This window comes from Manacus vitellinus, unplaced genomic scaffold (assembly GCF_001715985.3).
Source record: "Manacus vitellinus isolate BGI_N305 unplaced genomic scaffold, ASM171598v3 scaffold_4_pilon, whole genome shotgun sequence".
Taxonomy (NCBI): domain Eukaryota; kingdom Metazoa; phylum Chordata; class Aves; order Passeriformes; family Pipridae; genus Manacus; species Manacus vitellinus.
In genome coordinates this window covers 31,621,083-31,648,555 of record NW_021940604.1, presented here as the reverse complement: position 1 = coordinate 31,648,555, position 27,473 = coordinate 31,621,083, and the positions used below count along the sequence as shown (strand labels likewise).

Below are 27,473 nucleotides of genomic sequence, written 5' to 3'. Positions count from 1 at the left end.
CCATTAAAATTAGCAGTATACCTTAAAGCAAATAGAAGAGGAGAGTGGAAAAAATACAATTGCTTTTGCCTGTGGTGCTGATTGAAAGTATTTGACTGTATTCTTTTCTTTGGAGAATGAAGTCACTTTTTCTTTACTATCTATTAAAAGTGAAAAGTGATACTGTAGAATCAATACCCTGACTCTAGAGAAGACATTGCTAAGGTTCAAAATTTAATTTTACTCTTTCAAGTCATTCAAACCTTGGACTTCCTGCCAATTTGCAAAGTAATCAGGCTAGAGAATCTTATGATAGAGGCACCTGCTGCTAGGGAACACGGATTAATATTACCAGCACATATTGAGTAAGCTACAGAACAGCCAACACATACTAATGATGCCTGGGCTGCAAAGTCATCTGGCAGCCTCAAGACATCCCAATGTCGGTCCCCTGTGCTCTGCAGTTGTCGCAGCTTCCCAGTACCAGCACAGGCACTTCTTGCCAGAGCAACTTTAGCCTCTCTTTTTTTATTTATTTATTCCAAAGTAGGTCACACTGTGCCATCTGTTGACACTTAAAACCCACAGAAGTTTCCAGATTCCCTGTGGTATCCTGCAGTTTAACATGTATTTTTACTACTCCGTTGCTCTACCTCACTGCTGTATGTACTGAGACTACTAATCACAAGAGCTCGTTCAATCACCTAATGCAACTGAGCACAGGTCTTGAGGTAATATACTAGAGATGAGTATGACTGAGAAGGGAGGGAATACAACAAAAAGGGTCTGATATTTTGCTGATGGTGAATCCTGGACAACACTGCTTTCAACAGAAGTGCTCATATCCACCTTCCTTCTGCTCTTCAGCAGCCTTGTTGAAACTTAGGGAAGCAATCCGTGGCCCTAAACCTGCATTATATGGGAAAACTGTTGTTTAAACATGTCTTAAAATGGCTTTTGGTCTCTTTGCAAACACGTGTTTTTTCTTCCCAACACCCCCCAGGACAACTGTTATCTCCCATGCAGGAATGTCCTGGGAAGATGTCCTAAGGTGTTCTCATTGGCCCCTTGTTAACCCCTTCCTGTGATTGGGTGTTCCTGTAAGCCCCTTGAGACTTCTAATTGCTTAACCTGTGATTCCTCCTAACCCTATAAATGTAACCTCCCCAACAATAAACGCTCTCTTGCCTCCTCTCCACGCCCGGTGTGCTGTCTCTGTGCCTGCCATGGGACCATGTGGGTGCTGGGGGGAGGAGAGGGCACCTCTCCCCGCCAGGCTCAGGGCCTGAAAAACGCTGTCGCTGGAGTTCCCTTTCCCCATCCCTCAAGACGTCAGAATGGTTCTTCAGATGGAGATGGAACTAGAACTGAGCTCCCCCATGTTGTGGGTGGGGAAAGGGATCCAGAGCAATCAGTCCCAGAGAGGTATATAGTGGATCTTGTCAGGCTGCTGTTAAATCTGCTTCTCTTGTTCTCTAATGATGAGCACGTGAAATAAAGAGCATTTCACATCCACAGTTGTCTCTAACTTCCTTGCACAGCACCTTCAGCATTCTGCCATGTGCCTGTTCATTATGAATTAATCCACACGCTGCAAGGATGATTTTTTTTTTTTTTCAAAAACTAGTGGTCTTGATTTTAAGTAATGACATTCAAGATATTCACAGGAAGATTTCTGGAAAGGCACATTGCCATGTGAGTGAATAGGAGATGCATCACTGGCATTGCACACAAGTCCTAACAAAGTGCCTTTAGTATGTGGTACAGTAAGCAGCATTGGTAAGGAAAGGGGAGCTCACATGCATGTGATATAAAACATACATAAAACACAGTACAGAGCACACAGGCATCTGTTGGTGCATGAACATGGTGCATCAGAATGTAGGAGATGAACTTTTAATTAAAGGAACAGTCCTGGCCACCCTGCTACTAACAGGATGCTTTTTGAGGCATACCCACCTTCTACCTGATAACACTGAGCCACATCTGTATCCTGTTTCATGCAAAGATTTGGGGCAGTAGAAAGAGAGTCAGATCTCTATAACATGTAAATGCACAGGCCAGGTCTGAGATTTATAACAACCTATCATAAGGTAACAAGGTTATAAACTACCCAAACAAACTGCAATGCAGAGTCTCTAAGATGTGCTTAAAAACAAAATAGCTTAACTCTAGAGAACAACAAACAGTCTGGGGTAACTAAAGATCAAGCTCTCTTTGGCTAGAAACAACTAGAACTCATTACCTAAGTTTGCCAGATGTCACTGGGCAATGTATGACTTCACCTCAAAATCGTTTTAACCATTAGCGGAAACCAAAATGGATTGGACTTGCTTGCTCAGTAATACAGCTTGACCTTCACTGTTTGCAATTGTCAGTACTTGTTCCCAGGTCTCTGCGTATACTGCATGTCCCGGTTTCCTTGAATTTTAAAATAATAACCCATCCTTGTTTCATTTCACAGTGATGGCTGCACCAGTTCAAATGACCCTGAAACTCTGGCAGAGTTCTGCACGTGTGTTACATTGATCCGAAAACATCCAACTGCACTCTCGTGAGTTCTTCATATGTACAAGGTCAGCAAAGTTCATAATATGTAAATTAGAAATATGACTGTTTTTAATAGTCCTGTAGATGAGTATACTTTTTCCTTTTTCACTTACCTGCTTATTTTTTTCCAGGAAACTGATATCAATTTGAACAAACCAGCAGATTCATTATATCCATAAACCTCTTCTTGTCAACAGTAAACCCAGGAGTATATATAGTGAGTGCAACATACTGTGTGTTTATTTAAATTTGTGATATTACATCAATTAAAAAAAAGACTAAAAAAATCATTGTGTGCCATAGTGGCTATTGCCACTGTGTTATTGCTTTGTATATTCCCACTGTGAATAAAGTATAGTTTTAAAAGTATTATTTTGAAATTAATATTTTAAGCAAATTATCATTATTAATGAATGCCCATAAGGCTTGTGTTCATATTTGCATGATTGATACAAATCAAGATCAAAAATAATTACTATTTTAATGTAATTTCCCAAGATATTATGGAAAATGTCAACACAATACAAGTGTATTTATGATTATGCAATGTATCATACTTCAGATTTTAAAAAAATAAGAACAAAAAGCTTTGAGGGTAAAGAGGTTTGCAATTAGACACAGCAAGCTGCTGGTTTTCTGTCTCAATAGCTACTCAGTGCCACTCAATCCACAACAAAGTGCTTAATAGTAATTTGTGATTCCTAACACAAGTAATCCACTTAAGATCCCTGTGGATTGCAAATATATCATAATTTTGCTGTCTATCTGCAAAATAGTATATTCATATGAAACAAACGAGAGGCTTTCACATATTTTTATGAGAGGAAAATTTCAATCTGTATTTAAATTGAAATTTAAAAAAAAATTGGATATTGAATTCTTTGAGTGGTCATCTTCTGTCTCTTTAACACAGAAATAGATACTGTCTGTGAACCAACAGCTGTTATACTTCAAGGACACAATGTATTAAAAATAAAGAACTTTAAGAGCTGCAAAACACTTCCTTCCTTCGAGGGAATAAAAGGTCGGGGTCTGATTGTGGTTCTGTTTGAATCGATAGCAAAATAAAATTGTTTCTAACAGCACAGGACATCATTGTAAATAACTAGTGGCATATATATGCCAGTAAAGGAGTATTTTCACACCAGGAAAGATCCGACTTTTTTCATCGCTTTGAAAAGTTTAGCACAGTCTAGATTTTATTTTTCACTTACATTTGCATTGTCATGAATACAAAAAACATTATCGGCCATTTTTAAATCGGGAGCTGAGAGAAGCAATTAAATGTGTGGAGATTTGCATGACAAGTTTTTACTTTCTCTTCACCTCTATAGGGATTTTCCAGGGAAAACACTTGGGCTTGTCTATACAGAGGTGGATTAACTGTCTTTTACTGGTAGTGGAAGGGAAGTTAACACCAATGGACAAAGTGCCTGCAGTTTTTGACCACTACACGCCTACCTGCTTTCTGTGTGTTTGCTTTCCATGCTGTCCACAGCAGCAGTGGTCTATGAGTCAGCCAGTGCATGGAAAGCCAGCAGTACCTGTTCACGCTCCTCTCCTGCCCAAAGCTGAGGTAGCTTGTTGCTCATGCTGTCAGGAGGAGTTGGCAGCAACAGAGACTTCACATCTTATGATCACTTTTTCCTTAACTCGAGGCTGTTTGTATTTTTTGCCAAGTTAGTAAGTCCTACTATGAAATCAATTGGTGAATTTATCTGACATTAAATAAGAAAAATCTGCCTTTTAGAGGGAAAAACGAACTAGACATCTAAGCTACAAACAAATATAATATAAAAATAATATAATAATTAAACAAATAAAACAAAAATTGGTTATATTGTCAGTAATAGAGCTGTTTTAGCATCAAGTGTCTTGATGGGACATGTATGTGATCAGGCTGTTTTTAGCACAAATCTTTTCAAACTGGGATAGCATTATGACCATAATGATGCTGCTACTAACCATTCACCTATAGTATAATGTGAAATACATGATCATATTACATATTAAAATACATATGTAAATGTAACTGTGTAAGACGTAAAAGGGTATAGTTGAGGCAGGATTTTTTATCGGAGGAGTGAGAGGGGTTCAAGATATTTCTAGCTGAGGTAAGATCTCTGATATTCGACACTTTTCTTACTGTTACAAAAGTAAAATTTAATTGGGAAAGAGAGAGCAAGCTGTCAGTAAGTTTTGTGTTTTAAGTGTCCTGGATATCAGTAACACCAGAAATTTAATGCTCTGTTTACATTCTGCTGTGCAAACTTCAAGGAGCCCCATAATAGCTAATAAGTTTTGGCTCAGAGAGCCAAACCAAAGAAAGAAATGTAAGTTTATCTAGCTCTGTCTTTTATACAGCTAGCTGCTCTAACTGGCAGCGTTTAAGTCAGGCAATTTTTGAACTTTTCTTGGAGTTAACTGATGTTTCTTGTTAAAAAAATCTCACCCCAGTTGGGAAAAGAAAACTAAAAAAATAGTGAAAATACAGAATACAACTAAGCCCTTGCTTCACTTTTGCAGCTTTCAGAGTACAAATGAAAATCTGCATCAGATAGAAAAGCACTGTTCACTAAACTAGGCTAAAGCTAGCAAAGCTTATACCAGCCTCTGTGGCTAATGGTGCATGAAAGTGATTGTTTTGAAAATAACTGCATCGGTTTAAAATATTATTGCCTGTCTTCCAGAAGATACCACCCACATAGTGGAGTCAGCAGACTGAGAACACAGATAACTCTAAGCTGCTTCAGGATAAACCCCAGTGTTTAAAGCATAAAATGCAATGGGGGCAGGGGTGGGGGCAGCTTGAGTTAAGCTTTTGGACTTTGCCCTGAAACAGCTCAGAGGTAATTGTGTCTCATTCTGCCACCAGAGCTGGGGCAGGCATTTTTGGCAGGCACAAAGAGCTGAGGCCAGTAGCATCTCAAATAGCCACAGCTGCCTTCTCACTGAGCGTCTCTGATGACTTTTGCCTTGTCTTTTTTGGTACAGGTTCACAGCATTTGGGCAAATGGTGAGGTCTTAACCATATAGCTAATAAACATGCTGTGTGAGGAATTTCAGATTTAATTCCAAGTATTGTACATGATGTAACCAAATCTGAAGGGAGCATTAAGCTCATGTTTTCTGTCTCAGTCTGCTCTGAATTTTTGCCCATACCATAATTAACTCTTAAGTGATAGAAATGATATATCTATAGGGAGAAGGCTTCTCTTTTTTGAACACATATATCCTGTATTTCTTTTCCCTTAATAAGAAATGTATAAGACATATAGTGGCATCCTTAATCCAGTAACGGTTAAAAAAGACAATATGCTTCAGTGACTTAAGCCTTTTTTCCTCATGAGCTCTTTAAAATTTTTCTGCTCTACTGATATTGTGATCTGACTAAAGAAACCCTTACCATGCTTTCTTTTTAAACACAGGATTTGCTTTTGTAGCATTGTATGTCTTAACACATAGTTCCTAATATAAAGCTATTTGTAAACCAGGATGGAATGTTATTTTAGGCAAGCCAGCGTGTAGCTCCTACACACAGCAACAGACTACTTTTGTTTTTGATACTCACTGTGCTATTGTTTTTAAAGCTTTGGATTTTGGCTTGAAATCCAGGCCACCCGGAATTTAACAGCAAAACTTTCACTGAGTTCAGTCTGATCTGGATTTCAACTTCAATGCCTAATATTGCTAATGTGGGATGTGGTAAACTTGATCATCGAGTTTTTTATGGCCACAACAGATGTTCCTTCTTTTAGACCAATGGAAAGCTACCAAGCCTCATCCACCCTCTAAAACAAAAATAAAAGCATTTGTTTACAGCTTAATTCCAGGAATTGAATTAGCAGCTGTGAGGTTTGTTTCTGTTTATTTACAAATAAATATATGCACAATTCTTGATTTTCCCAAAGAATCGCAATGTTGCCTGGGTTGTATTTCCTCTATATAGTAACAGTATTTTAAGCAGTCTCAATACTGCATTGTAATTTGTTTAGCACAATCAAAATATCAGCACAGTATTTTTGACCCAGTTTTTAAAAAATGTGGGTTTTTTTCTGTCTTAATAAACAAAATGCTATGGATATATATTTTGCATTTTATAGACTTATAATTTAGACTGACTGTAATACAACATTCTCATAATCATGACCCTAGGCACAACCTATAGAAAATGAAGGTACTGAATATAAGTGTTTTCTTACTCCCGGTGACATTCAATGAATTTTGAAATGGGTATAAAAGGTTGAAAGACTGTGCCTTCTCCTAAAGTAGGAGAAAAAACATGATAGTGTAATAACTGAGAACTGAAGGTTAAGGAGCAAGAAAATTATTGCTAATTTAATAGGTATCATCCCATCTCTGGGGTAAATATTCAGTCATTCTTCCACACAAACAGTACATACTGAGGAGGAGACAGAATAGGAACAAGATTAGAAAGGCAAGGGATCTTTATTTAAGGAATGGAAGCCTCATTCAGCATGCATCTATTGCTTATAAACAAAAATACTTCACACCTTTTCCTTTTCCTTTCCTGAATTGGTCTGATTTCAGGAGTCACAGCACTGCTTTTATTGTGACAAAGGAAAAAATTCTTGCAGCCTTGCTTAGTCTTCAACTATGTGAATGTGTTCCTTTGCTTTGCTCACAAGACCCCCACTCCGCTTTAAGACCTGCAGCAGCTGTAAATGTTTATTTTTAGTTCTGTGGGCTGTCCTCAACAGTGATGCTCCCAGCAGCTCTGTCTGGGTGGGATTTACCAGAGTGGTTGAGCTGGCTGAGCAGCTCACTGCTTCCACACACCCAGTCTCACAACGCCCTCCTTGCCCTGGCATTTCATGGACCTTTGTCCAATTTAACTCACTGAAACAGTAGGATATTACTCAACTTTTTGCATAAGCTATTTTTGTGCCATTTTAGTGATTTGCATAAGCTCCAGTAAAGGTCCAACAAATACCAAAGGCTGAATAGGGAGTGGGACAAATTTTTGGCTGGGAAAGGGAAAATTATGGTGGAACTGGGAATTTTTGGAAGTGGAGACCTACTGTGTGTCTTGTGAAACCCTATTCAGCTGAAAAATAACCATTTTTCTTTTCTAAGCTGATTTTTACTGACTGAACTAGCTCACTGGAGACAACACGGTTGCCAGACCCTCACAAGAAAAGCAACAGCAGGAGCACATGCCAGGAAGTATGGAGGGAGGTTCTCCCAGTCAGCAAAACCCTCTAAAGGAACCACACAAGTTGTGCACAGAGCGTGCAAATTATGTGGGACTGTGAATTGGAAAATGCAAAACAACATACCCATTATTATGTTAACTGATGTTAGCACTAATTATGATACATATTACCAGTTTTCAAACATGCAAGTTGAAACTCTCAAGCTGGCATAAACTCTGTAATGCTTAAATTTATAAAATTATTGGATATCTTACTGCTGCATGTTTCACAAATCCTCACGGCAGACAAAGAGGATTTCAAGTATATCCTAAAGTGGTCACATACGTAATTCAACCTTCTCATTATCTGAGAAGTCTCAGTTGGAAAAGAAAACAGCAAGATGTGAGCAGATAACATAATCCCTAAAAGTAATTTAGCTGCTCCCCATGAGTGGTAAATTTTCCTGGATGAGCCAGAGCTAAGTTTGTCCCACTTTCAGATGCTGACATTCCTGTGCACTCCATGCTCCTTCTTCAGCCCTCCAAACGAGCAGCTGGGTTGTTTGGAGGCAGCTGCCACAGTGCAATTTGCTCTGTGGCCAAGCCTCACCATTCCTGTTAGCTGTGGCTCTGAGGCTTGACATCCTCAGTTGTAGTGCCAGTGCAGCCTAAGCCAGTCCTAGACTAGAACAAGGGCGTTGCCCTTTGTGTCACTGCATCCTGGCCATGCACTGGTATGTCCATGCAGCACACTGTGCTGACTGCTCTCACCTGACCCCCATTTCAGTGATCTGGCAGAAAAATAACTCAGCCAAAAAGCACCTCGTTTTCAATTCTGCAATTCACTGTTTTCAATTCACTGGCTGCATCATATGGGGCATTCTCAGAACCAGGTGGAAGAGAGGCTGCACAAAAAGTACAGGAGAAGTAGGAGCAAGGAGGAAAAGAAAATAGGGTTTAGGGAGACTGGGGCAGGAAACAAGTGGAGAGGTGACCTGGGCTGGCTGGGCAACAAACTGGGATTGCAAAGACTGAAAAAGTTGTGAGAAACCGACTTGTGCCTAGTGGAGGCAGGGAACATAGCTACGAAGAGGGAACAGGACAGGAGAATTAGGATCAATTAGGTGAGGAGAAGGGGACTGTGAACACTGGTTTGGAGCCTGGAAGGGCAAAGTAGTACTTTTTGGGGTGATGCTGAGTAGTGAAGACTAGAACTGACTGGATGTGGCAAGTGAGGCTTTTACAAGCACCCAGGGAAAGGGCAAAGACAGACTGGGAGGGCATTAGTGCAAGGAGGTGATGGGTGGGGAAAAGAGAGTCCTGTAGGGTTTGGGTGTGATTAGGAAAAGGACCTCGCCCGTTTTCTGTGGAAAGGGGAAACCTGCAGTTCAGCACACCAAAGCACCTCTACAGGTGACAGAAAAGTTGTGGGGAAAGGGTACAGTGGATAAATCATGTCTAAAATGAACAAAAAGGGAATTTCTGGTAGTTAAATGAATACCACCAGAAATTTGTCATTTTGTTTCTGTTGACTTCAACTTTTGTCAGGTATGGGTTGGTTCAATAGGCAAGGTCCCTGCTATATGGTTTGTATCTAAAAACTCCCAATGAGCACTTCGCAGCCATTCCAACTTCTGATAAATCCCCGTTAGCAATATGTGCACACAGGATTTTAAACAAATGCCATGTCACATTTGTGGGACTGGGGCTGAATGGGAAGCTGGGAGGAGACACAGCTGGCAAAGGTGACCCGAACTGAGCAGAGGGATATTCTAGACTATAGGACATCATGCTCAGTGGGGGGATGTTTGAAGTGATGATGTTTGTCTTCCCAAGTTAGTGTTACATGCGATGGGCCCTGCTTTCCTGGGGATGGCTGAACGCCTGCCTGACCACGGGAAGCAGTGAATTAATTCCTTATTTTGCTTTGCTTGTATGCATGGCTTTTGCTTTTCCGATTAAACTGTCTTTATCCCAACCTACGAGTTTTCTACGTTTTACCCTTCCGATTCTGTCCCAGTCCTGCTGGTGGGGGAGTGAGTGAGGGCCTGTGCGAGGCTTGGCTGCCGGCTGGGGTTAAACCAGAACACGCCTAGACCTAAACCAGAGAACACGGCGGGTCCCAGCACCGAGCACCACCCGGCAGGCGCCCGGCACGGGATACGGGCGGGCCCGCGAAACTCCGTCGGCCGCGCCGGGGGGCGCCGCGCTGGCGCGCTGGGGTGAGGAGTTCTGGCTGGGCGCCGCCTGCAGGTCGGCACGGGGCGACGAACTACCTTCCCAGCGTGCCCCGCGGTGCGGCGGAGGCCATAAAAGGGGCGGCAGCGCCGGTCTCACGCTGCAGGGCAGGTGTTCCGTCAGGTGCTCTCGGGCCTCATGAAGCCGCAGGAGCCGCCGCAGGAGCCGCCGCAGAGCCGCCGCAGGGCGGCCCCGCCGCGGCCGCGCGCTGGAGGAGCTGAAAGCAGCGGGCGTGCGAGAGCGTGGATCTGAACGCGGCGCGTCTGGGCGCGCTGAGCCGCGACATCTGGAGCCGTCCCGAGCTGGCGTACCGCGAACACCAGGCGCACGACACCCTGACCCACTTTCTTCTCCGGCGGGGACCTGCCCGGCGCCGCCCTGGGCCGTGCGGCCGCGCTACAAGCTGGGCACGGCGTTTCCGCGCCGACTGGGGCACGGCCGCCCCGCAGGGCCCCCGCGGCCCGCTCCGCATCGCCTTTCTCTGCGAGTACGACGCGCTGCCCGGGCTCGGGCACGCCTGCGGACATAACCTCATCGCCGAGGTGGGAGCCGGCGCCGCACTGGCGCTGAAGGCCGCCCTGGAGAGCCTGGCGGAGCCCGCGCCCGTGCAGGTGGGAGCCCTCCCGAGGGAGGCGGCGGTGTCCCCCCTCTGACTGCCCCTGACCCTCTGTGTGCATCTGTGCTGCAGATCACGGTGCTGGGGACGCCCGCGGAGGAGCAGGGAGGAGGCAAAATCGACCTGATAAAGGCTGGAGCTTTCGATGGCCTGGATGCGGTTTTCATGGCGCACCCCTCGCAGGAAAACGCGGCTTACCTGCCTGATGTGGCTGAGCACGAGTGAGTGAGCGGGGTCAGATGGAAAGAAGTGGTTTGTCATTAGCCCTTTGTCCCCTCCCTCAGTAGAACACTGCTTTGGCAGTGGCTGAAACCCGGGGACCTTGCAGATGCCCTTCAGACAAAGTATTTACAGTCAGCTAAGAACCCAGGTCACTATTAGGGAATGGCACTCTGGGGCATTCTTCCGAAGTGCAGTGTTCAGCATAGTGCTAAAATCCCTGACTACTCTGAGATAATCTTGCATATGTCCCAAAAATCAGTTCTTTGTTCTGATGTTTCTAAGCGTTTCTTTTAAACATCCATGCGATTATCCCATCTGTTAAAATAAAAATAGAATTTAAAGATGCAACTGTAGGCTCTCAAGGATCATAGTTCCACGCTTGCCAGGGTGCCAGGTCTTGTAATCCTCTGTGCATTTTAATCATTTCAGAAAGCGTTTCACGTTTGACCTCCTGCTTTTGAAAAGAACTGGCCGGCCAAGCTTGACTGCAGTTTGGATCCATATTAACTTCCACCCTAAATTTAGTCATGGCCCTGTTGTGTGTATTAACTCTCACATCAACTTTTTTTTTGATCCACAGTAGTTCTTGGCTTTCCTGGCCCTTAACGTACATATAGACAGCAGTCCTGCCCTCACACAGCTGCCTTTTTTGCCGGCTAGCCATGTAACTCTTTGGAAATTATGTCTTGTCTTCTTTTCATTAGCTCTGCCGTTCGGTGACAGCACTTGCTTATTCGTACTTGGAGTCACTTGACTTGTGTTGAAGTATACGTTGCTGGATGTGCATACCCAGAATTGTGCACAGTACATGAGGTGCAATTTCCTTAGACCTTACTTAGCTGATGCAGGGACCATAGTGTCTCCTTGTATCTTTGGAGATAGCCGGCATGTTTGGGATTTCCTGCTCAGTCATTTTCAAGCAATCAACTCTTATACAAGTGCTTAGTCTTTAAATATGTGATTTTTTAAAAAATACTTTTGAGCTTCTTTCTTTTCTTACTCTGCCAGTCTGCAAGGCCATGCTGTTCTTCTTTTGATGTTATGAACTTCTTTTTCCGTAGTGTCCCAGCAGTAGTGTATCAGCAGGTTTTGTTGCTACGTTTTATGTCATTGTTACTAAGATTCTTGATCCCAGGGTCTTATCTTGCAGAGACCCCACTAGTAACCTCTCTGCAGTGAAACAGATTTTTCAAGTATTTCTATTGGCTGTCTCTGACTACATTCTGTAATATTTAAATAACTGGTTTTCCAGTAATTTCTGACTTGATGTACTGAGAACTGTTTTCAGCTCCTATGTTCTTGGGCATTTTGCTTTTGTCAGGGCTTTTTTCAATGGATAATTTGCTTCTGTTACTGCTAAATTTTATGGTAAAAAAGGCAAGGTTAGCAACACCTAGTCTTTATTATGTGGCCAGCTCTCTGCTATATTTCTTTATTGTGTTTCTAAAGAGTCTTTACTGGTTATCGTAATCTCCTTCAGGACTTAGCCCAGCTTGCCTTTTGGTTTTTGTACCTTAAGATTATATCTATAATGTTCAAGATTCAGTTTTCAATGATAGTTCTGCCTGTCTGCTTGCAATAGCCTTTTAAGTTTCATACAGTAAGATTTAGAAGCCTCTCTTCAGAGGTCATGGTCTGCTGTAGGATGCAAGTCCCAGATAGCCTTTAAACCTTGAACAAAATTGAAGTTCTGAGTGAAGCAACTTACTATCTTCAAAACCTTGAAATACCCAGTTTATGTCATGTTTTATGTAATTATGAGATTCCAAAGGTACAAAGACACTTCTGCCAATTTGTAATTTATCTTTGGTTGTTTCCAAGGAGTTTAAGGACTGGTGATCACTAAATTGCTAATATAACTGTATCTGCTACTGTGAAAGCTGGCTTGTGCCTGAAGTAAGATTAACATATTGAGATAACTGGTGAATACATTCCAAAGTTTGCTGATTCTTATTCACTTATCTTTCATTTAATCAGCCTGTTGTTGGTCAAACAGGATCCTCATTCTTCTACTGGTATTCTTAAACTGGCTTAGGGTAGTGTTAATCTGCAAAATCTGTTGGGTTTTTTGGACACTGTGACATTTGTGTAGCAATAAAAGCACAAGAAAAGGAATGCTGAAAGAATGTTTTTTTAATAAGAAACACATGTTTCTTGTGGAAAAAGAAAGTTGCAACATGACTTTCTGCTGCACTTTGCTTTCTTCCCATTTTTTGGACAATGTCGAGGGATATTTGTGGATCAATTTGAGGGGTTGCAGTATAATACTTGTGATATTAATGGATAAGTTTTTTTTTATATTGATTTCTTAGTGATAACAAATTTTAAATAAATCTCATACTCTAGAGAAAGGGATCTACGGTTGTCTTGGAGGATGAAGGAGAATGGAAAAGGGTGTACTTAATTTGGGTTGCTCCAGTAGTAGTAGATGTTTCCTGCTGCAAGAGTACAGTCCATTGTACCCCTCTTTGCTATCAAGTATTTAAGTACTGGTATTAATTTACAGCTGTGGCGTGGTTCCGAGAGTGAGGGGTCAGTTCAGGATAACTGGTGAAGTTGGCACTTGTGCAAGACAGAGGGACAAGCAAGTTGGGCTTGCTTACTATGGCTGGGTAAGAGGAAGGTTGTGTGTGCCAGGGTGGAAGGAAGTCTTTGAGCTTGAAGATGGAGTTTTTTGTGTAAAGGAGTGGGTATGGAGTACAAACTGATTTAGTTAAAATTTCTACTATTGGTAGAAAATATTTGTGTATTTTATAATAGTAAGACCTTATGCAGTTGTCAGTATTTAGTATTTTCCTCTTACGTAAAGAGTTTTCATATAATCCGAAATATTAAATTATTTTGTAAGTCTAATAAAAATGGCCCCAAGATGAAGCAAAGCATGAATTCCTACTAGGTATGTTAAGGTGCATTTTTTAATGACTTCTATGCAATTGGAGGATAACCCTTGCACTAAATTTCCTCCTTGTTGCAAACCTTTCTACCACCTTTTTTGAGGTGTGCAGGGAAAGAACATTCTTGCTGTAGCATAATAACATGTATTTAGTACTAGGCTATGCCATTACTACACTTGTAAAACTTGACTTTTGTTATTTAGACATGAGTTGTATGTGATCTTACATGCTTTTGCTGTCTTATTGTACGCATTTTATTTGACAAGAATTAGGACAGTCAGCTTCTAATTTTGAGTCTGAGAAAAGGGTTTGTTGTTCTCTGAGAAGAATGTTAGTAACTTTAAGTCTCAGAACAGTCAGGCAGTGTAAAAAAAAAAGTGTTGGAGAAATTTAATTAACATGTGAAACCCGTACTCTTCAGGAAAAGGCTTTGTAGTGGTATGTGTGTTACCAGTAGCATTCTTGCTTGACTGGCCCTTGGTATCATTCCATTTTATTGGGTTTCTGGAAATCTTTCAGCATTTTTCTGCACTCAAAGATAGTTTAACTATGCAACAGTCTAGTGCCAGGTAAACTGTTTGGTGTTCTGCTGCACAAAACTTAAATAACATATTTGTGTGAACAAAAGGAACTTTTTTCTTTTAGACTTTTTTTTTTTCAGTGAACAAAAAACAAATAAGCAATGCCTTTTATTTCCTAGCGTGACTGTGAAATACTATGGAAAAGCTTCTCATGCTGCTGCTTATCCTTGGGAAGGAGTTAATGCATTAGATGCTGCTGTTCTTGCGTACAACAATCTGTCTGTTTTAAGACAGCAAATGAAACCGACCTGGAGAGTTCATGGTGAGATCTTCATTAAAACTAATGTCCAGCAAGTAGAGTTTAGGCTGTTGAAGTACTAACTTAGAATATCATACATTTCAAAGTATTGCATTAATGCCCTAAGTTAGTATAGTCACTTGAAATATTATGAAATAACACCATTTCATTTAAATGGTATGTAAGTGTCCAGAACTAACTGCTGAAAATACACTCACAGATCATATTCAAAAGAGGACTCTGGTACCTAGGTAGAGGCGAGACAAATTTTATGTCTTTGCACTTGAAGTTGCAGTTCAGAAAGGACGAAAAAAGTGCCAAGTTTATTTTGGTACATGACCTTGCATTCCTTAATCTGTGTGTTTTTGCAAAGGTGTAAGATTAAACGCTTCTGAAAAGTGAAGTATTACTGCATCACTTTTTTTAATAGGTATTCCATTAGTTAGATGGCATTTATTGGAAAGGTGTAGTGGTCTGGAGTGAAGTGTATTTACTGAAGTACAAAGAACAAGTGATGGCACAAGCTTATATTTCTGGTTAGTAACCCAATCAACTAGGTGTTGACTGGATTCTAATATTTAATATCTAGTAGATTTTGGATTAGAAAGGTCATTTTGCACTAAGCTTGACTTGTACTCCTTCAGTGTCATGTATCAACATCATCAAAAGTTTCAGCTGAGATGAAGCTGCCCTTTAGCTATAAACCCAGTTTTCCTTATTACATTCAACACAACTTTTTCCAAGTCAAAATTAATAAACTTTGCCAATTCTACAGGACTTCTGAATGTAGAGCTGTTTATTTGGAGTACTTGTTTATGAGCTTAAAACCCTTCCAGAAGTTCTGAGCTGACCATTATATGTCTTCGTTGCTCGTGCTGTATGTAATACAAGAGTGTATTTCTCTCCAGGATATCTGGGTAGAGTCCTGATCATTTTGACTCTAGATGAAGCTGTTTGCAGTTGTGCTGTGCAGCATGCCCAAAAAAATTTCAGACAGTAGGCATAACCTCTCCATCCTATTGCTCTGTAGGAAACAAGGCACATAATTATGAGTTTTGGTGTCTGAAATGCATGTGTTGCAGGTGTAAGCTTGGAGGTGCCTAAGTCTTCTGTTGAATCTAAGCCTAAACCCCTAAATACTGCTTTCTTCATAGTTTCTAAAGGCTGCATGGGTAATATTGGAAAAAAAACTAAGTATCTAAACAAGCCTCCTGCAGGTAATGCTTCCTGAACTACAGCAAAACTGAAATTACTGTGTTGATACAACTGCAGTCATAAACCTGGTTTTCAAATTGGAAATATTTAAAATACTTCTGGGAAGGTATAAGCAGACAGAATGAGATTTAATTTTAGGAGTGCTTTCTTTACAACACTTTGTTGGAGATCGTGTGTTGTAGACTTGCAGTATAATCAGTGACTGAAGTAAGTGATCCTAAAAACAGTAGTGTTAGCCCACTAACAAAAGCTGAGATAATTTCCATTGTTCGAAGTCTAGGATTTCTAACTAATGTTTCATGTACTGAACTACTGTTGGTTTGAGTTCCTCTGAGATTTTGATATTACCTTTCTCCCCTGCTTATGAATGGAGTAAGTGTTGCCTCCTTGAAAAACAGGAATGTAGGTTTTTTTCCTATTCAAAAAGTTGTATTAAACAGGTTGTAAAAAACCCCCAAGGTTTCCCTCCAGAAGGGCAAACTGGCTGCTACTAGGAGTGTTTAGGCAGCCTACTTTTAATCTAGGTCTGCTGTCCAGTCTATATTGCAGTTGCTTTGAAATTTAACTGTAGACATACTCGGACTCTATCCAGTTGCATTTACAAATGTGCTGGACAAGACAAGTGAAAGTTGTTTACTCATGAAGCTGCTTGTTTTGAGAAAGCGTGTTGTGGTATGTGTCATGAAAATTTGCACAATTACTCACTTGCTGGTTCCTTTCCTGTGATGTCTGTCCCTCTCATCTGAGCTGTTCCTTTTGTGATAGACAAATACTGATAGTGGATTAATTCAGCACTTTGTTTTTTATTTTGACTGTATTTGAGACTGGAAGGGTATTACTTCAGGTGGAATTCATAATAGGTTTTCAGCACCAAAAGTAATGTTTTGTTGCCCATTTGCATCCTGTTAGTGCTGTCTCTTCAGGCCTCAGCATCACACATCAGTAACTTGTACAATATTTCCATTTAAGGTAGAGAGTTTCCCAGGTTCTACAGAAAACAAATCTTATTCCACATACCTCAATTGATGGTAGGAGGCCAGAGAAACAGCCTGTTGAAAGCACCTAACTGTTAATGCTTTAAAATCTAATGTAGAATTGGGCTCTATAATGTTTTATTGATGAAATATCTAAATATTACTGTCTTTTATGGTAGTGACTCTGATGCTATAATTGAAAAAGACATAGTTATCATGCATTTCCTTGAGGGAGCACTTTCAACTCAAACTGTACTTGTGAACAAAACTACATATATTATACATTCCCATATTTCTGAAGAATTAGTATGAGGCATCTAATGAACTTTCCATGCACTGCAACACACACGTGTTACTCCAGTATTGCCGAGAAATGCAACTTAATTTTTCTCCAAGCTGACAAAGGAAGTTGGAAGCATTCTAGTTGAGGAAATGTTGAGAAATTGGAATCCAAGTTAACCTTTATAGCAATTTTTTTCTTATGGCAGCCGGATTGATTTAGGGCTCTGATGAATTGAATTTCAGGGGATTAATTAGAAATGCTAGTTTGGCTCATCTATGGATTTATAGCAGATGTCTAACCAAAGAATGCAGTGAAATTGTGCTGAAAAACACAAACATGTTCCACTTAATCTGATGAAGAAACTTTTGTCCACATATTGTATTTTTTAAATCCTTTGTATTTCATGCTCAGCTGATGTTTTGTTGTTTTCTGTTTATATATTTAGTTCTCGACCAAGGAATTTCATGGCAGGGCTGAAGGTCAAGTTATTCCATTTAACACTGGTAACACAACTTTTCCCTTTCTGCAGGTGTAATAAAAAATGGTGGTGTGAAACCTAACATCATTCCTTCTTACACTGAGCTAGAGTTTTACTTGCGCGCACCTTCAATGAAAGAGCTTTCTGTTCTGACAGAGAAGGTTGAGAACTGCTTCAAATCTGCAGCACTGGCCACAGGGTGCAAAGTAAGAATGTATTCATTGTCTTGTGTTTCTGTTACACAGACCAGAACAGGAAATCGAGGCTTGCATTATTTGTCTGCATGGTGTTTAGCCAAAGTAAATCTGAGTTACTATGATAATCTTTGCTGTTCTGTTGCTTTGTGTCCTGAAAGCAAGCTTTGGTTTATAAATAGAATGCTGCAGAATCCTAGAAGAATCTCGGTTGGGAGAGACCTCCAGAGGTCATCTGGTCTAATCTGATGTTCAGGGCAGATTGCTGAGTGCCACGTGAATTTCTGAGTACTTCCAAAGCTGAAATTCTGCATCCTCTCTCAGCAAGTGCTCTACCCAGCTCATGGTGAACGAGGGTTTTCCTAATGTTTATGCTGTGATGACTTGAGCACTGGAACAGGTTACCTGGAGAGATTGTGGTGTTTCCATCCTTGGAGATATTCAAATTCTGCTTCGATGGGGTTCTGGGCAATCAGCTCTAGGTGACCCTGATTGAGCAGGGTCAAGATGACCTCTGTAGGTGCTTTCCAGCATCAGCCATCATGTGATTCTGTTGTATCTAATGGGAATTCCCTTTGTTGCCTCTTGTCACATCACTTTGACCTCCGAGAAGTCTGGTTCTGTCTTCTCTGTACCATCCCCATCTGATAACTGTAGACAGCAATAAGATGTCCCACTAACCTGCTGTTCTGAAGGCTCAACAAATCGAGTTCCTTCAGCCTGTCCTTGTAGGTCATGTTCTTCACCTGCTTATCCTGATGACCTTCTGGTGGCCTAGTCTTGATTGGAGGAGCACAAAATGAACACAGCACCAGATGTGGTCTCACAGGAGTTGTCTACATCAAATGATAGAAATATTGAAACAGTAATGGCACTGCTATTGGTTGCAGATGACTGACTGCTACAGGTAACAGGCAGCAATGTGGATTTTTGTGCCACTGATTGTAACACTTGGAGTTTGCATGTCTTGTGTCGTCTGAGCCAGACACGTTGTCATGAAAAGCTAAGCTTGATCATGCACTGTCTGCTCTTCCATGAGTGTATGCACGATCACCTTGTGATTCATGAGCCTGGATGCGGGTCTTAGGAGGATTTATTTGGTCTGTAATCCCTCTGGAAACTTGAGCAGTCTGACCAGTCTGTAGTTTTCAAGGTCCTCCTCTTGGCCCTTCAAGGTGGATGTGACCTTTAGCTCTTTTTCAGTGAGCTGGAGAATTCCTCTATTTCAATGACACTTAGAAAATGATAGCTCCCAGATTGCATTTCTGCTTCTCTCTTACTCTGCATCCTCGGATGCATCCTGCCCAATCCCATATACATACAATTTCTTCAAGTGCCCCACAATTTTTTTTGTTTTGCTGTGGGTGATGTTTCTATCCTACAGACAGTGCTGACAGGCTCAGAGACCTGGGAGGCTTGGTGGCAAACCTTACTGGTAGGAACAAGCAAAACAGGTATTGGGTGTTTTGCCTTTTTTTTTTTTTTTTTTTACCATGTTCTTTGTCACTAGGTCCTTTGCCCCATTGAATAGCAGGCTCATGTAGCAATCGAATGTGAAAAATTGAGTGATTTTTTCAGTTAGCATTCCCGCTTTTTTTGCTTTTAGTAAATGGGGGTATGCCTCCTCTGGCTGGTTCAAGCAACATGACTACCTTGCATTGTATTGCTAAGGTAGGTTGTTCTACCTAGTCTGTAGTTACAGCTTTGTGACTAATAGAACTATAAAAAGAATGTATGTGCTCATCAAAACAAATAGATATGGTATGTGTGAATGTGAGCTTGTCAGTTTTGTAGTCTATTTAAGGCATTAGATGCTGTTTTCCTACTGTGGCCTTCTCACTCTATTTAGAAAAGGGCTTCAGAAAGCGTACTTTATGCAGAATGAAAGTTAAAATCTCTCTTGAAATTTGACATTGATAGGGTTTTTTCCCATTTGTTTTCAAACTTCTCGACTGGGTGAAGTCACTTCATGAATGGGGCTGTATTTATTGGAAGTGTGCTAAACAAAGGTAAAATAGAATTTGGTAAAAGCCTAAATTGATTTCTGTGTAGTTTAATAGTGCCTGTAGTAGGAATCATTAGACAGTGTTACAGGAAATGTTTGTTTCCTATTTTTGGAGAAAATTGTGAAATCCTTGCTTCTGGAATTTGATTGTCTAGTGCAAGCTGAACAGAATGCCAGCTGTGTTTTGATCAAGGGTAATATTTAGCAGAATGTAGTGTTTTTGAAAGAAACTTAGCACTTATGTCTGTTTTGCCTTGGGCTTGAAGTATGGATACATAGTTACTTTTTCTGGCCTTTAGATTGTTTACATTGAACTGGCTTACATTGGAGAAAAACTTAAAATAATTTGGGTTTTTTTTGTCTAGGTGGAAATAAAAGGTGGTGAAAATGATTACTACAGTGTGCTTCCAAATAAGAGCCTCCAGCAAGTTTACAAGGAGAATGGAAAGAAGCTTGGGATAGAATTTATATCAGAAGATGCTATCTTGAATGGTTTGTCAGGTAACTCCATCTGTATTTTTTGTTATGACTGAAGCTTAGGTTGATCAATCCTAAAGTGTGTAAAACAATGGAACAGAGCTAAATTAAACCCAATTTGGTCAGAAGAAAAAGCCAAATTACAATAGTGAAGTTCTGTAAAAGGTTTATATCTCTGGCTGGTGTTTTTGTATTTGTTGTAGAAGCTGAGAACAGGTAAGAAGAGCAGTAATCGTTTTCTGGTAATAGTTCTGAAAATATTTCAATTAATAAACAGTTTGATTGGGGGAAAGGTTGGAGAGCTAAGAACAGTCTTACTGAGAACATGAGGATGTGTAATGAATTGTGTCTCATTCTGTGGCTTTGAAATATAGAATCCTGGTTTGCTATGCATGGGGATGAGACTTTGTTTATAGGAACCTTTCTTAATAGTATTTTACAAGCTTTCATATAAACAAATCTACTAGAATCTAACAAATATCTCAGAGGGAGTTTTTCGAGATATTTATAAATGGCAGTTTAAGCATCTCACCCTCATTTAATCTTTTCATTAACAGGTCTTTAATTTTAGTTCAAGAGTTCAACAGATTACTTTTCCAAAGGGTGCTGTTCAAGTAGATGTTCACTTCTGGGTCTTGACTGTGTCTCAAACGATTTAACTTTTTTGGTCTCAGAGCTGTAACAGGAATGTGAATGCTGAGGTGGATTTCTCATTATACTTAACAGGGTTTTTTTTCAGAATGTTCCTACAGGAGCTCTGTTCAAGTCTTAACTGCTGCTCATGCTTTTAGCTTTCACTACTGATCATAACTGTATATATGGACATTTTTACTCCACTTATGCTAATGGTTTTTCTCTTAGAAAGAAAATACTTTTCTCGGTAAAAAGTTACTCTGACTAGTTTGATTGTGGTGCTTATCTTCTCTATATTAAATGCAGATTATATTTGGAGTTTGGATAAGCTTGGTGTTTGGGAACAGAGCTCTCCAAACTTTTTTTTGTGGACGTGGGAGACTTCATATCCCCTGGTATTGTGGATTTTTTTTTTTTCTGTTTCTTACTTCCCTTCCAAATTAAACATGTTTTTTTCGACTGGTTCATTGTCTTGTGTGTAAAAGCAAATTATAACTAAAGGCAGGTTTCTTTTTTTCTTTGGTTCAGTACAAATAAGATTTATACTTTGCTGGTTTAGCCAAAGAAAGGGGCTGAGGAAACTTACATAGAATGTTTACTGTAGTGCGGCTTTCTGGAGCTCTGCTGGTTGCTTCCTTCAAACCATTGTATTAAGAGTGATTGTGAATATTGATGATCTTGCTGTTGTTCAGAGGACTTCAAGTAAACTTAACACAGACACCCACTTGTAATGGGACTTTCATATGTAAGTTACTTGATATGCTAAATGTTAACCATTAATTTGCTTAAATCAAAACTCCCCATATGCCTGTTCCATCCTTGAATTGCTTGTCAAATGTCAAAATGTGCTTGAGCAATTGCATTTTTATCTTGCACTGCAGTAGGTTTTACTGAATTTTCTTTCCACAGCTTCTCCTCTGAATTTTTGCAGTGGGAATTCAGGAGTGATACAAAGCACAATCTCCAGAGCCATAGGAGTGGAACTTTGTATGCTACCTTTTTTTGGGGGGGGTTGAGTGTTTTGTGTCATCTTTTTCAAGAACCTCTATTTCTGTTTAGTTTTCATACAGTTTTCAATGTTTTCTTTTAGGATATCAGTTTCTTCTGTTGAAAGGGAAGGAAGATAGCTCAGTTGCTTCTCCATGTCTGTGCAGCAGAAAAGTCGTAAACAGATGAGCAAACTCGCTGCCACCTCTACATGGGTATTGGTATCGGTCTGCTCACAGGTATCGCTCCAGGCAGCTAAGCGTTACAAAGAGTTTCTTTAGCACATCACATCACACTACTCCGTGTGTGCCTTGTGCCCACTCTGCTCGCTTGGCACACAGCCAGGGTGACATAAATAACATGAAAATGAGTTAGTTTGGACCAGGTACCATGGCCTGTTTCTCCTCCTACTGGCGGTAGGGCAGCTTTACTGCGGGATACCAATAACCTCCCAAAGAAGATGGCTTAACTGAGCATGCCTTAGATGAGGCACCAACACTTGTGATAACTTTGATATTTTTAGCATTCGTGGGGTTCATTGGTTCCCCATGCACAAGACTGATACAGGCAATATTAAGAAGGAGGCAGTATGCTTTGAAAATGCCACTTTTGGAGCTTGGGACTGTATATAAATGTTTCCTGGGATCTTTGGTATTTTCCCCTCCATTCATGTTTGTGGTAATACTGACTTGTGTTAAATATTCAGTGACTTGAAGAGGCTTCAGTATCAGCTTCAGGATATGTTTTTGAGTGGCTGGAGGTCCCAGTACCTCTCTGTTGAAGATAGTGCAGAATTCTGTATATTGCAGCTGCAATTATTTATACTTCTAGAAGGAGTCCTGATCTGTATGTATCTGGCAAGCATACAACTTCAGATGTTTGTATGGAAGCCATTGGAACACCTGATGTTGTAAACGTGCATCTAGGTTATTACCACTAAAGGGTGTCTCTTTTTATCTGTTAGAGGGGAGAATTTGACTGTCACATTTTTATTAAAAGCTGCCTGGATTTTTGCTCTCCATATTACTAGAAAATACCCAGTTTAAATCCCTCTATTCAGCAAAAATAATTTGTGAACTGGAATTTTACATGACTGGAAGCTGTGATGCACTGACATTTCTGATGTTTCATTTGCTAAGTACGAGCGGGGAAAAGGGCAGCACTGTCTTTCCAGCAGTTTATGTATTAGGACTTAGTAAGGCAAGTCTAGAACTCTTGGCTTAGTCTGGAGGATGCAGAACTTTTAGACTTCTGGTTTGTCTGTCCAGGTTGACCAAAGAATGAATCAGTAGTACAGACTACTGGAAATTAAAATAACTTGTTGCTGTGCCAAGACTTGGGTTTTCTTCAAATGCATGATGAATTTATTGGAAAAGATGTTTTCGGACAAGTCTTGCTTTTTCCAAGTCTTTGCTCTGTAAGCAGAGCAAATAGCAAACTCTTGTCCTCATAGTGTAGGCTCTGTGGACTCACTTTTAATAACTATATGCTTCCAAGTAAAATCTGTGTTCTTCAATCATTTTATCATTACATCTTGAGGCATTAGCAATATCATCTCTTCACAAAGTATCATGATGTGGAGGCTACCTGATACAAATAATTTTAAATCTTTGGGATGGTCATTTTATACTATAGAAACAAATTGCTATAGAAACAAATCCTTGCATCTCTGGCCTGAAAAAAGTTAATTGAGATCTTAGTTGATCATCCCCATTTTTCCCTGCTATGACTTTCTCTGGTGTCTGGCTATCACAATAACTAGTATGTTGATTTCTCCAGCTTCAAAACGTCATTTTAACAAATAATGAGTGGATTGCTTGTTTGGGTAAAAAAAAAAAAGGCACTTGGGATGTAGTTGTAGACTCTTGGATGATTTACTATGAAGGATCTACTACTCGAGGATGATATCATTCAATAGATATGGCAGTACTGTGAGATAGATCCTATCACTAGATAACATATTGAAAGTGGTAGTCAGACATGAAAGCGTCATCATTAAAATCTGCAGCACTGCTATCAGGGTTTTTTTTATATCTGCAAAGCACTAGCATTTTGTCTGGAGTTTAGTTCTGATTTTATTTTGAGAGTGCTTGTGCTGTTAAGATTTCCATAACTGAGAATAATCAAAGGGCATGGGGGGAAAAAATAGTTGTCCTCAATCTGGTTTTGTTTAAAGATAGATTTCTACTTCAGAGTCTTCTATCTAACACTGAATGTTTGCATATTGGTGAGAAGTGGGAAGTTTTGGGCCTAGTTTTAAGGGCTGTAACAGGAAAATTGCTGAACTGCCAGAAATGTCAGGGTTTGCAGCTTTCATTGTTTCATTGTTTTCATAATTAGCAGCTTACTATTGGGAGATGCTTGATAAAAGATTAATAGTAAAGGGAATAGGAACATGCTGATACATCTTCCTTGCAGTCTGGTAACTGATCATTGATCAGAAGCACACTGGAGAGCAGCATCTGGAGATGACTAGTTAGGGAAAGCACCTTGGTGATGGGAGGTATTTATATGGATAATGACTCATTAGAAATGCTTTTATTTTGTTATTTGGGGCAAAGGATATTCTGTTTTAGATACAACCAGGAGATAATGTCTTTCAGGCATTTTCTTACAGCGTTCAAAACTGTTCAACACTTGTTCATTAAGAAAATCTCTGTGCTCCTTCTAGGTTCCACAGACTTTGGAAATGTTACATTTGTGGTCCCTGGGCTTCATCCTTATTTTTATATTGGCTCTGATGCATTGAATCATACTGAGCAGTACACAGAAGCTGCAGGTGAGTGGAAGTGAAAAAGGTTAAAGGTTTATATTTGGAATCCTTATACACTGTAGAGGCTGCTTACTGATTTCACTACAGCAAACCTAGAAACAGAGAATATTTCAAATTACAGAGAATTAAAGCTTTCATATGTTTCTATGGTATTCAAAGGTACCGTGTATAATGTAGCTTTGTATGTATAATGTTTAAAAGTGTAAATATGAAATGGGCTGCATGTGAATATGTTATAGAAACAAGGTTGCTTTTGTCAAGCATGATGAGATTTGAGCTGAATATGGACCCTGAAACTATTTAACTACATTAATAGTAGAGTTGCAGAAAAGGCTGATGTAGAATTTCTGGGTTTGTATCTAAAGTTAAATGTATATGGGAAGGATGATCACTTTTCATATGAAAAACCTGACTTGGTATACCATCTAGACACAAGAAATTAGACAGATTATCCCAAGCAGCATATTCAGAAGAGTTTCTAAACATGAGACAAAAGAAAAAATTCTTACTCCTAAAGCACAGTGCTTTGGAAACATAACAGTGCCAACTGTATAAAACTCCACATTGTCTAAAAAGCAAAACATGAATGCTCATTTTCCTGTTTTCAGTCATAGTTGTTTATATCAGTAGCAGAAAATTAAGTACTTGCATGTGAAAGATTGGTTTGAGGCATGAGAAAATGGGCTTGTACTTCATGCAAGTAGATTAAGAAACTGTTCTTGCCATTGAAACTTAAAGATCTTATTTTACAGACTATGCCTTATGCAGTAAGCTAGTGGTTTAATATTAGTGATCTAACCTGAAATTCCTTACTTTGTTTTTTGCAGGGTCACAGACTGCTCAGTTCTATGCTTTGCGCACAGCCAAAGCTTTGGCAATGACAGCACTGGATGTCATTTTCAAGCCAGGTCTGTTAGAAGAAGTCAGGAAAGACTTTACAGAGATGAAGCTTAAAGAAGAGGGGCAAATAAATCCAATAGAACCTAAAAAGGAATCCGATGTTGGCGTAGGAGCATGTGCATCACACTAAACTTCATTAAGCCTCTCTCAGTAGGATTGACTTAATGGAGATGCTGTATTTAAATCCTAGTAGAGGCTGGATAAATATATAGCTGAAGAAATATTGTTGTGTTTGTTTTTTTTTTACTTTAGGAAAAACAAACAGTATTGCATTCAAAAGTGCGCAATTTCATCTGGCTCTAATGTTTGTGTTCAATATGGTGATGAATTTCATAAAGAGATCTCAAATATGTTGTCTTTCATTTGCTGTGTTGAATGAATTATAGTGTTCAGATCCCTTGTTAGTGATTTTCTATGTATTGCTAAAGTAATATTCCTTACAGGGGTAATATGGCAGTTTTTCTAAAAAAAGCACAGTTCATGCAGTAATCATAGGCTGAATCTGAAGCATTTCTCTCTGGTCAGTCACTTTTCTTGGCACAAAATGGAGACCTCAGGTTTCACTGGAGAGAAGGGGCTGTGTTTGGAAACATGCCTGGTTATGACAATAATAGCTTCCAGCAATGGAAGAGAACTGTTTGTATGGAAATGCAGTCTGTGAATCTTGATCTTCCTGAAATGCATTGATCTTCCTCCTAATAAATTTTGGAGGTGTTGTGGAGAAGTCATGGATCACAAAATTGGAAAGCAACTAAACGTTTAAATTAAATTTGTTTAAATTAACACACTGAAACTACTGCAGGAAAAGTGCTGCTCTAAGGCAATACAAATGTTGCACCAGCTTAACTGAGCTGAAGGATGTGTATAAATTTAGCTAAACCAGTGAAAATTTTTTTTTACAAACATACAAGTGTGGTACCACGAAGCAGTAAATGAAGATCACCTTAAATTGGTTGCGTGCAAACCCCTCTAGTTATCTCAGGGAAGCTTGCACTGAGGATTGCTGGTGCAGTAACTGGCTTCTTAAACATGTTTGTTCCCATATCCTAAGCAGCAGATCTATTAAGTCATGTTTCCATATCCTAAGTAGCAGATCTGTTAAGTCTTGTCAGTTGTCCTTTTTGTGTGTTGTGTTGTTAGTCTGTTTAATCCTTGTTATTTTGCTTCCCAGAGATATTAATACTGCAGATTTTATCTAGGTGGTGTTCTGTGCGCCCGAGCACGTTAGGATTTTTTACATTCACTTATTAAAGGACCTCATGAATCAGTGGAAAGTGGAACCAGTGGACAGACTGAGTGAGAAAGCAACTTACTGTTTAATGTTTTCCTAAGCATAAGTATTACAGTAAGATTCAGAAAAAAAGTCAGGCAAACTGTATTCCCCAGGAAGTCAGAATGCACAATATAATTTCAGAAACTTTTTTTTTTTTTAACAGCACCAGTGTCTAAATGATAAAGTCTAAAATTCTATTCAGAATTTATAGTTAGTTAATTTCTACGTTCAACTTCCAGTTTTACACCAGTATCCTTGTTTCCATTAGCAGACAGTTTTGACAGATGAATGCATGAAAGAGATGAGGTATGGACTGTGAGCTATAGGTACATACAGGGTAGTAAGTTGAATACTAAATCCAATTGAAATTTGTTCCAAGATTTGTCAAAGGAACTTTCTCCTTAACTTCTAATCTACAGTCTGCCTTGCCAGGCACAATTGCAATTCATTATGATCTACTGGGTTAACAACCCAATTCATTAATTTCCTTAGCACATGTTGCTTTTTATTTCTTCCTGCATGAACTGCTTGGCCCGTTGCTTTCCTGTTTTTAAGATGGTGTGTTGGGATCCCAGTGATGGCAATACATGCTATGTCATTGTGTTTCCTACCAGCTGATGTGCATTGCAGCCTTCTCAGTTCTCTTTGTCCAGACTTGCTGGCTGCATCTTGTCCAAGATCAGTTAATTAAACTTTTCTGCACTAAAAGCATATCTTCATTTTGTTGTAATAATTGCTGGAGTTAAAATGGAATTGAAGTACTGATTAAAGATGAGTTGATATTAATAAAGCAATTTAATTGTGTGTA

The 27,473-nt window shown here is 39.8% G+C and overlaps 1 protein-coding gene across 1 annotated transcript; it reads left to right on the top strand.

Annotated features, from left to right (window-relative positions):
* The first annotated feature begins 1,213 nt into the window (after window positions 1-1,213).
* Window positions 1,214-27,473, top strand: PM20D2 (peptidase M20 domain containing 2). The gene is given in 12 exon segments (XM_008929971.3): window positions 1,214-1,404; window positions 2,444-2,533; window positions 9,792-10,266; window positions 10,268-10,300; window positions 10,302-10,337; window positions 10,339-10,533; window positions 10,611-10,759; window positions 14,355-14,497; window positions 17,475-17,629; window positions 19,988-20,123; window positions 24,391-24,498; window positions 25,320-27,473. Coding segments are annotated over 12 exon segments (1,914 nt in total). The 3' UTR covers window positions 25,523-27,473.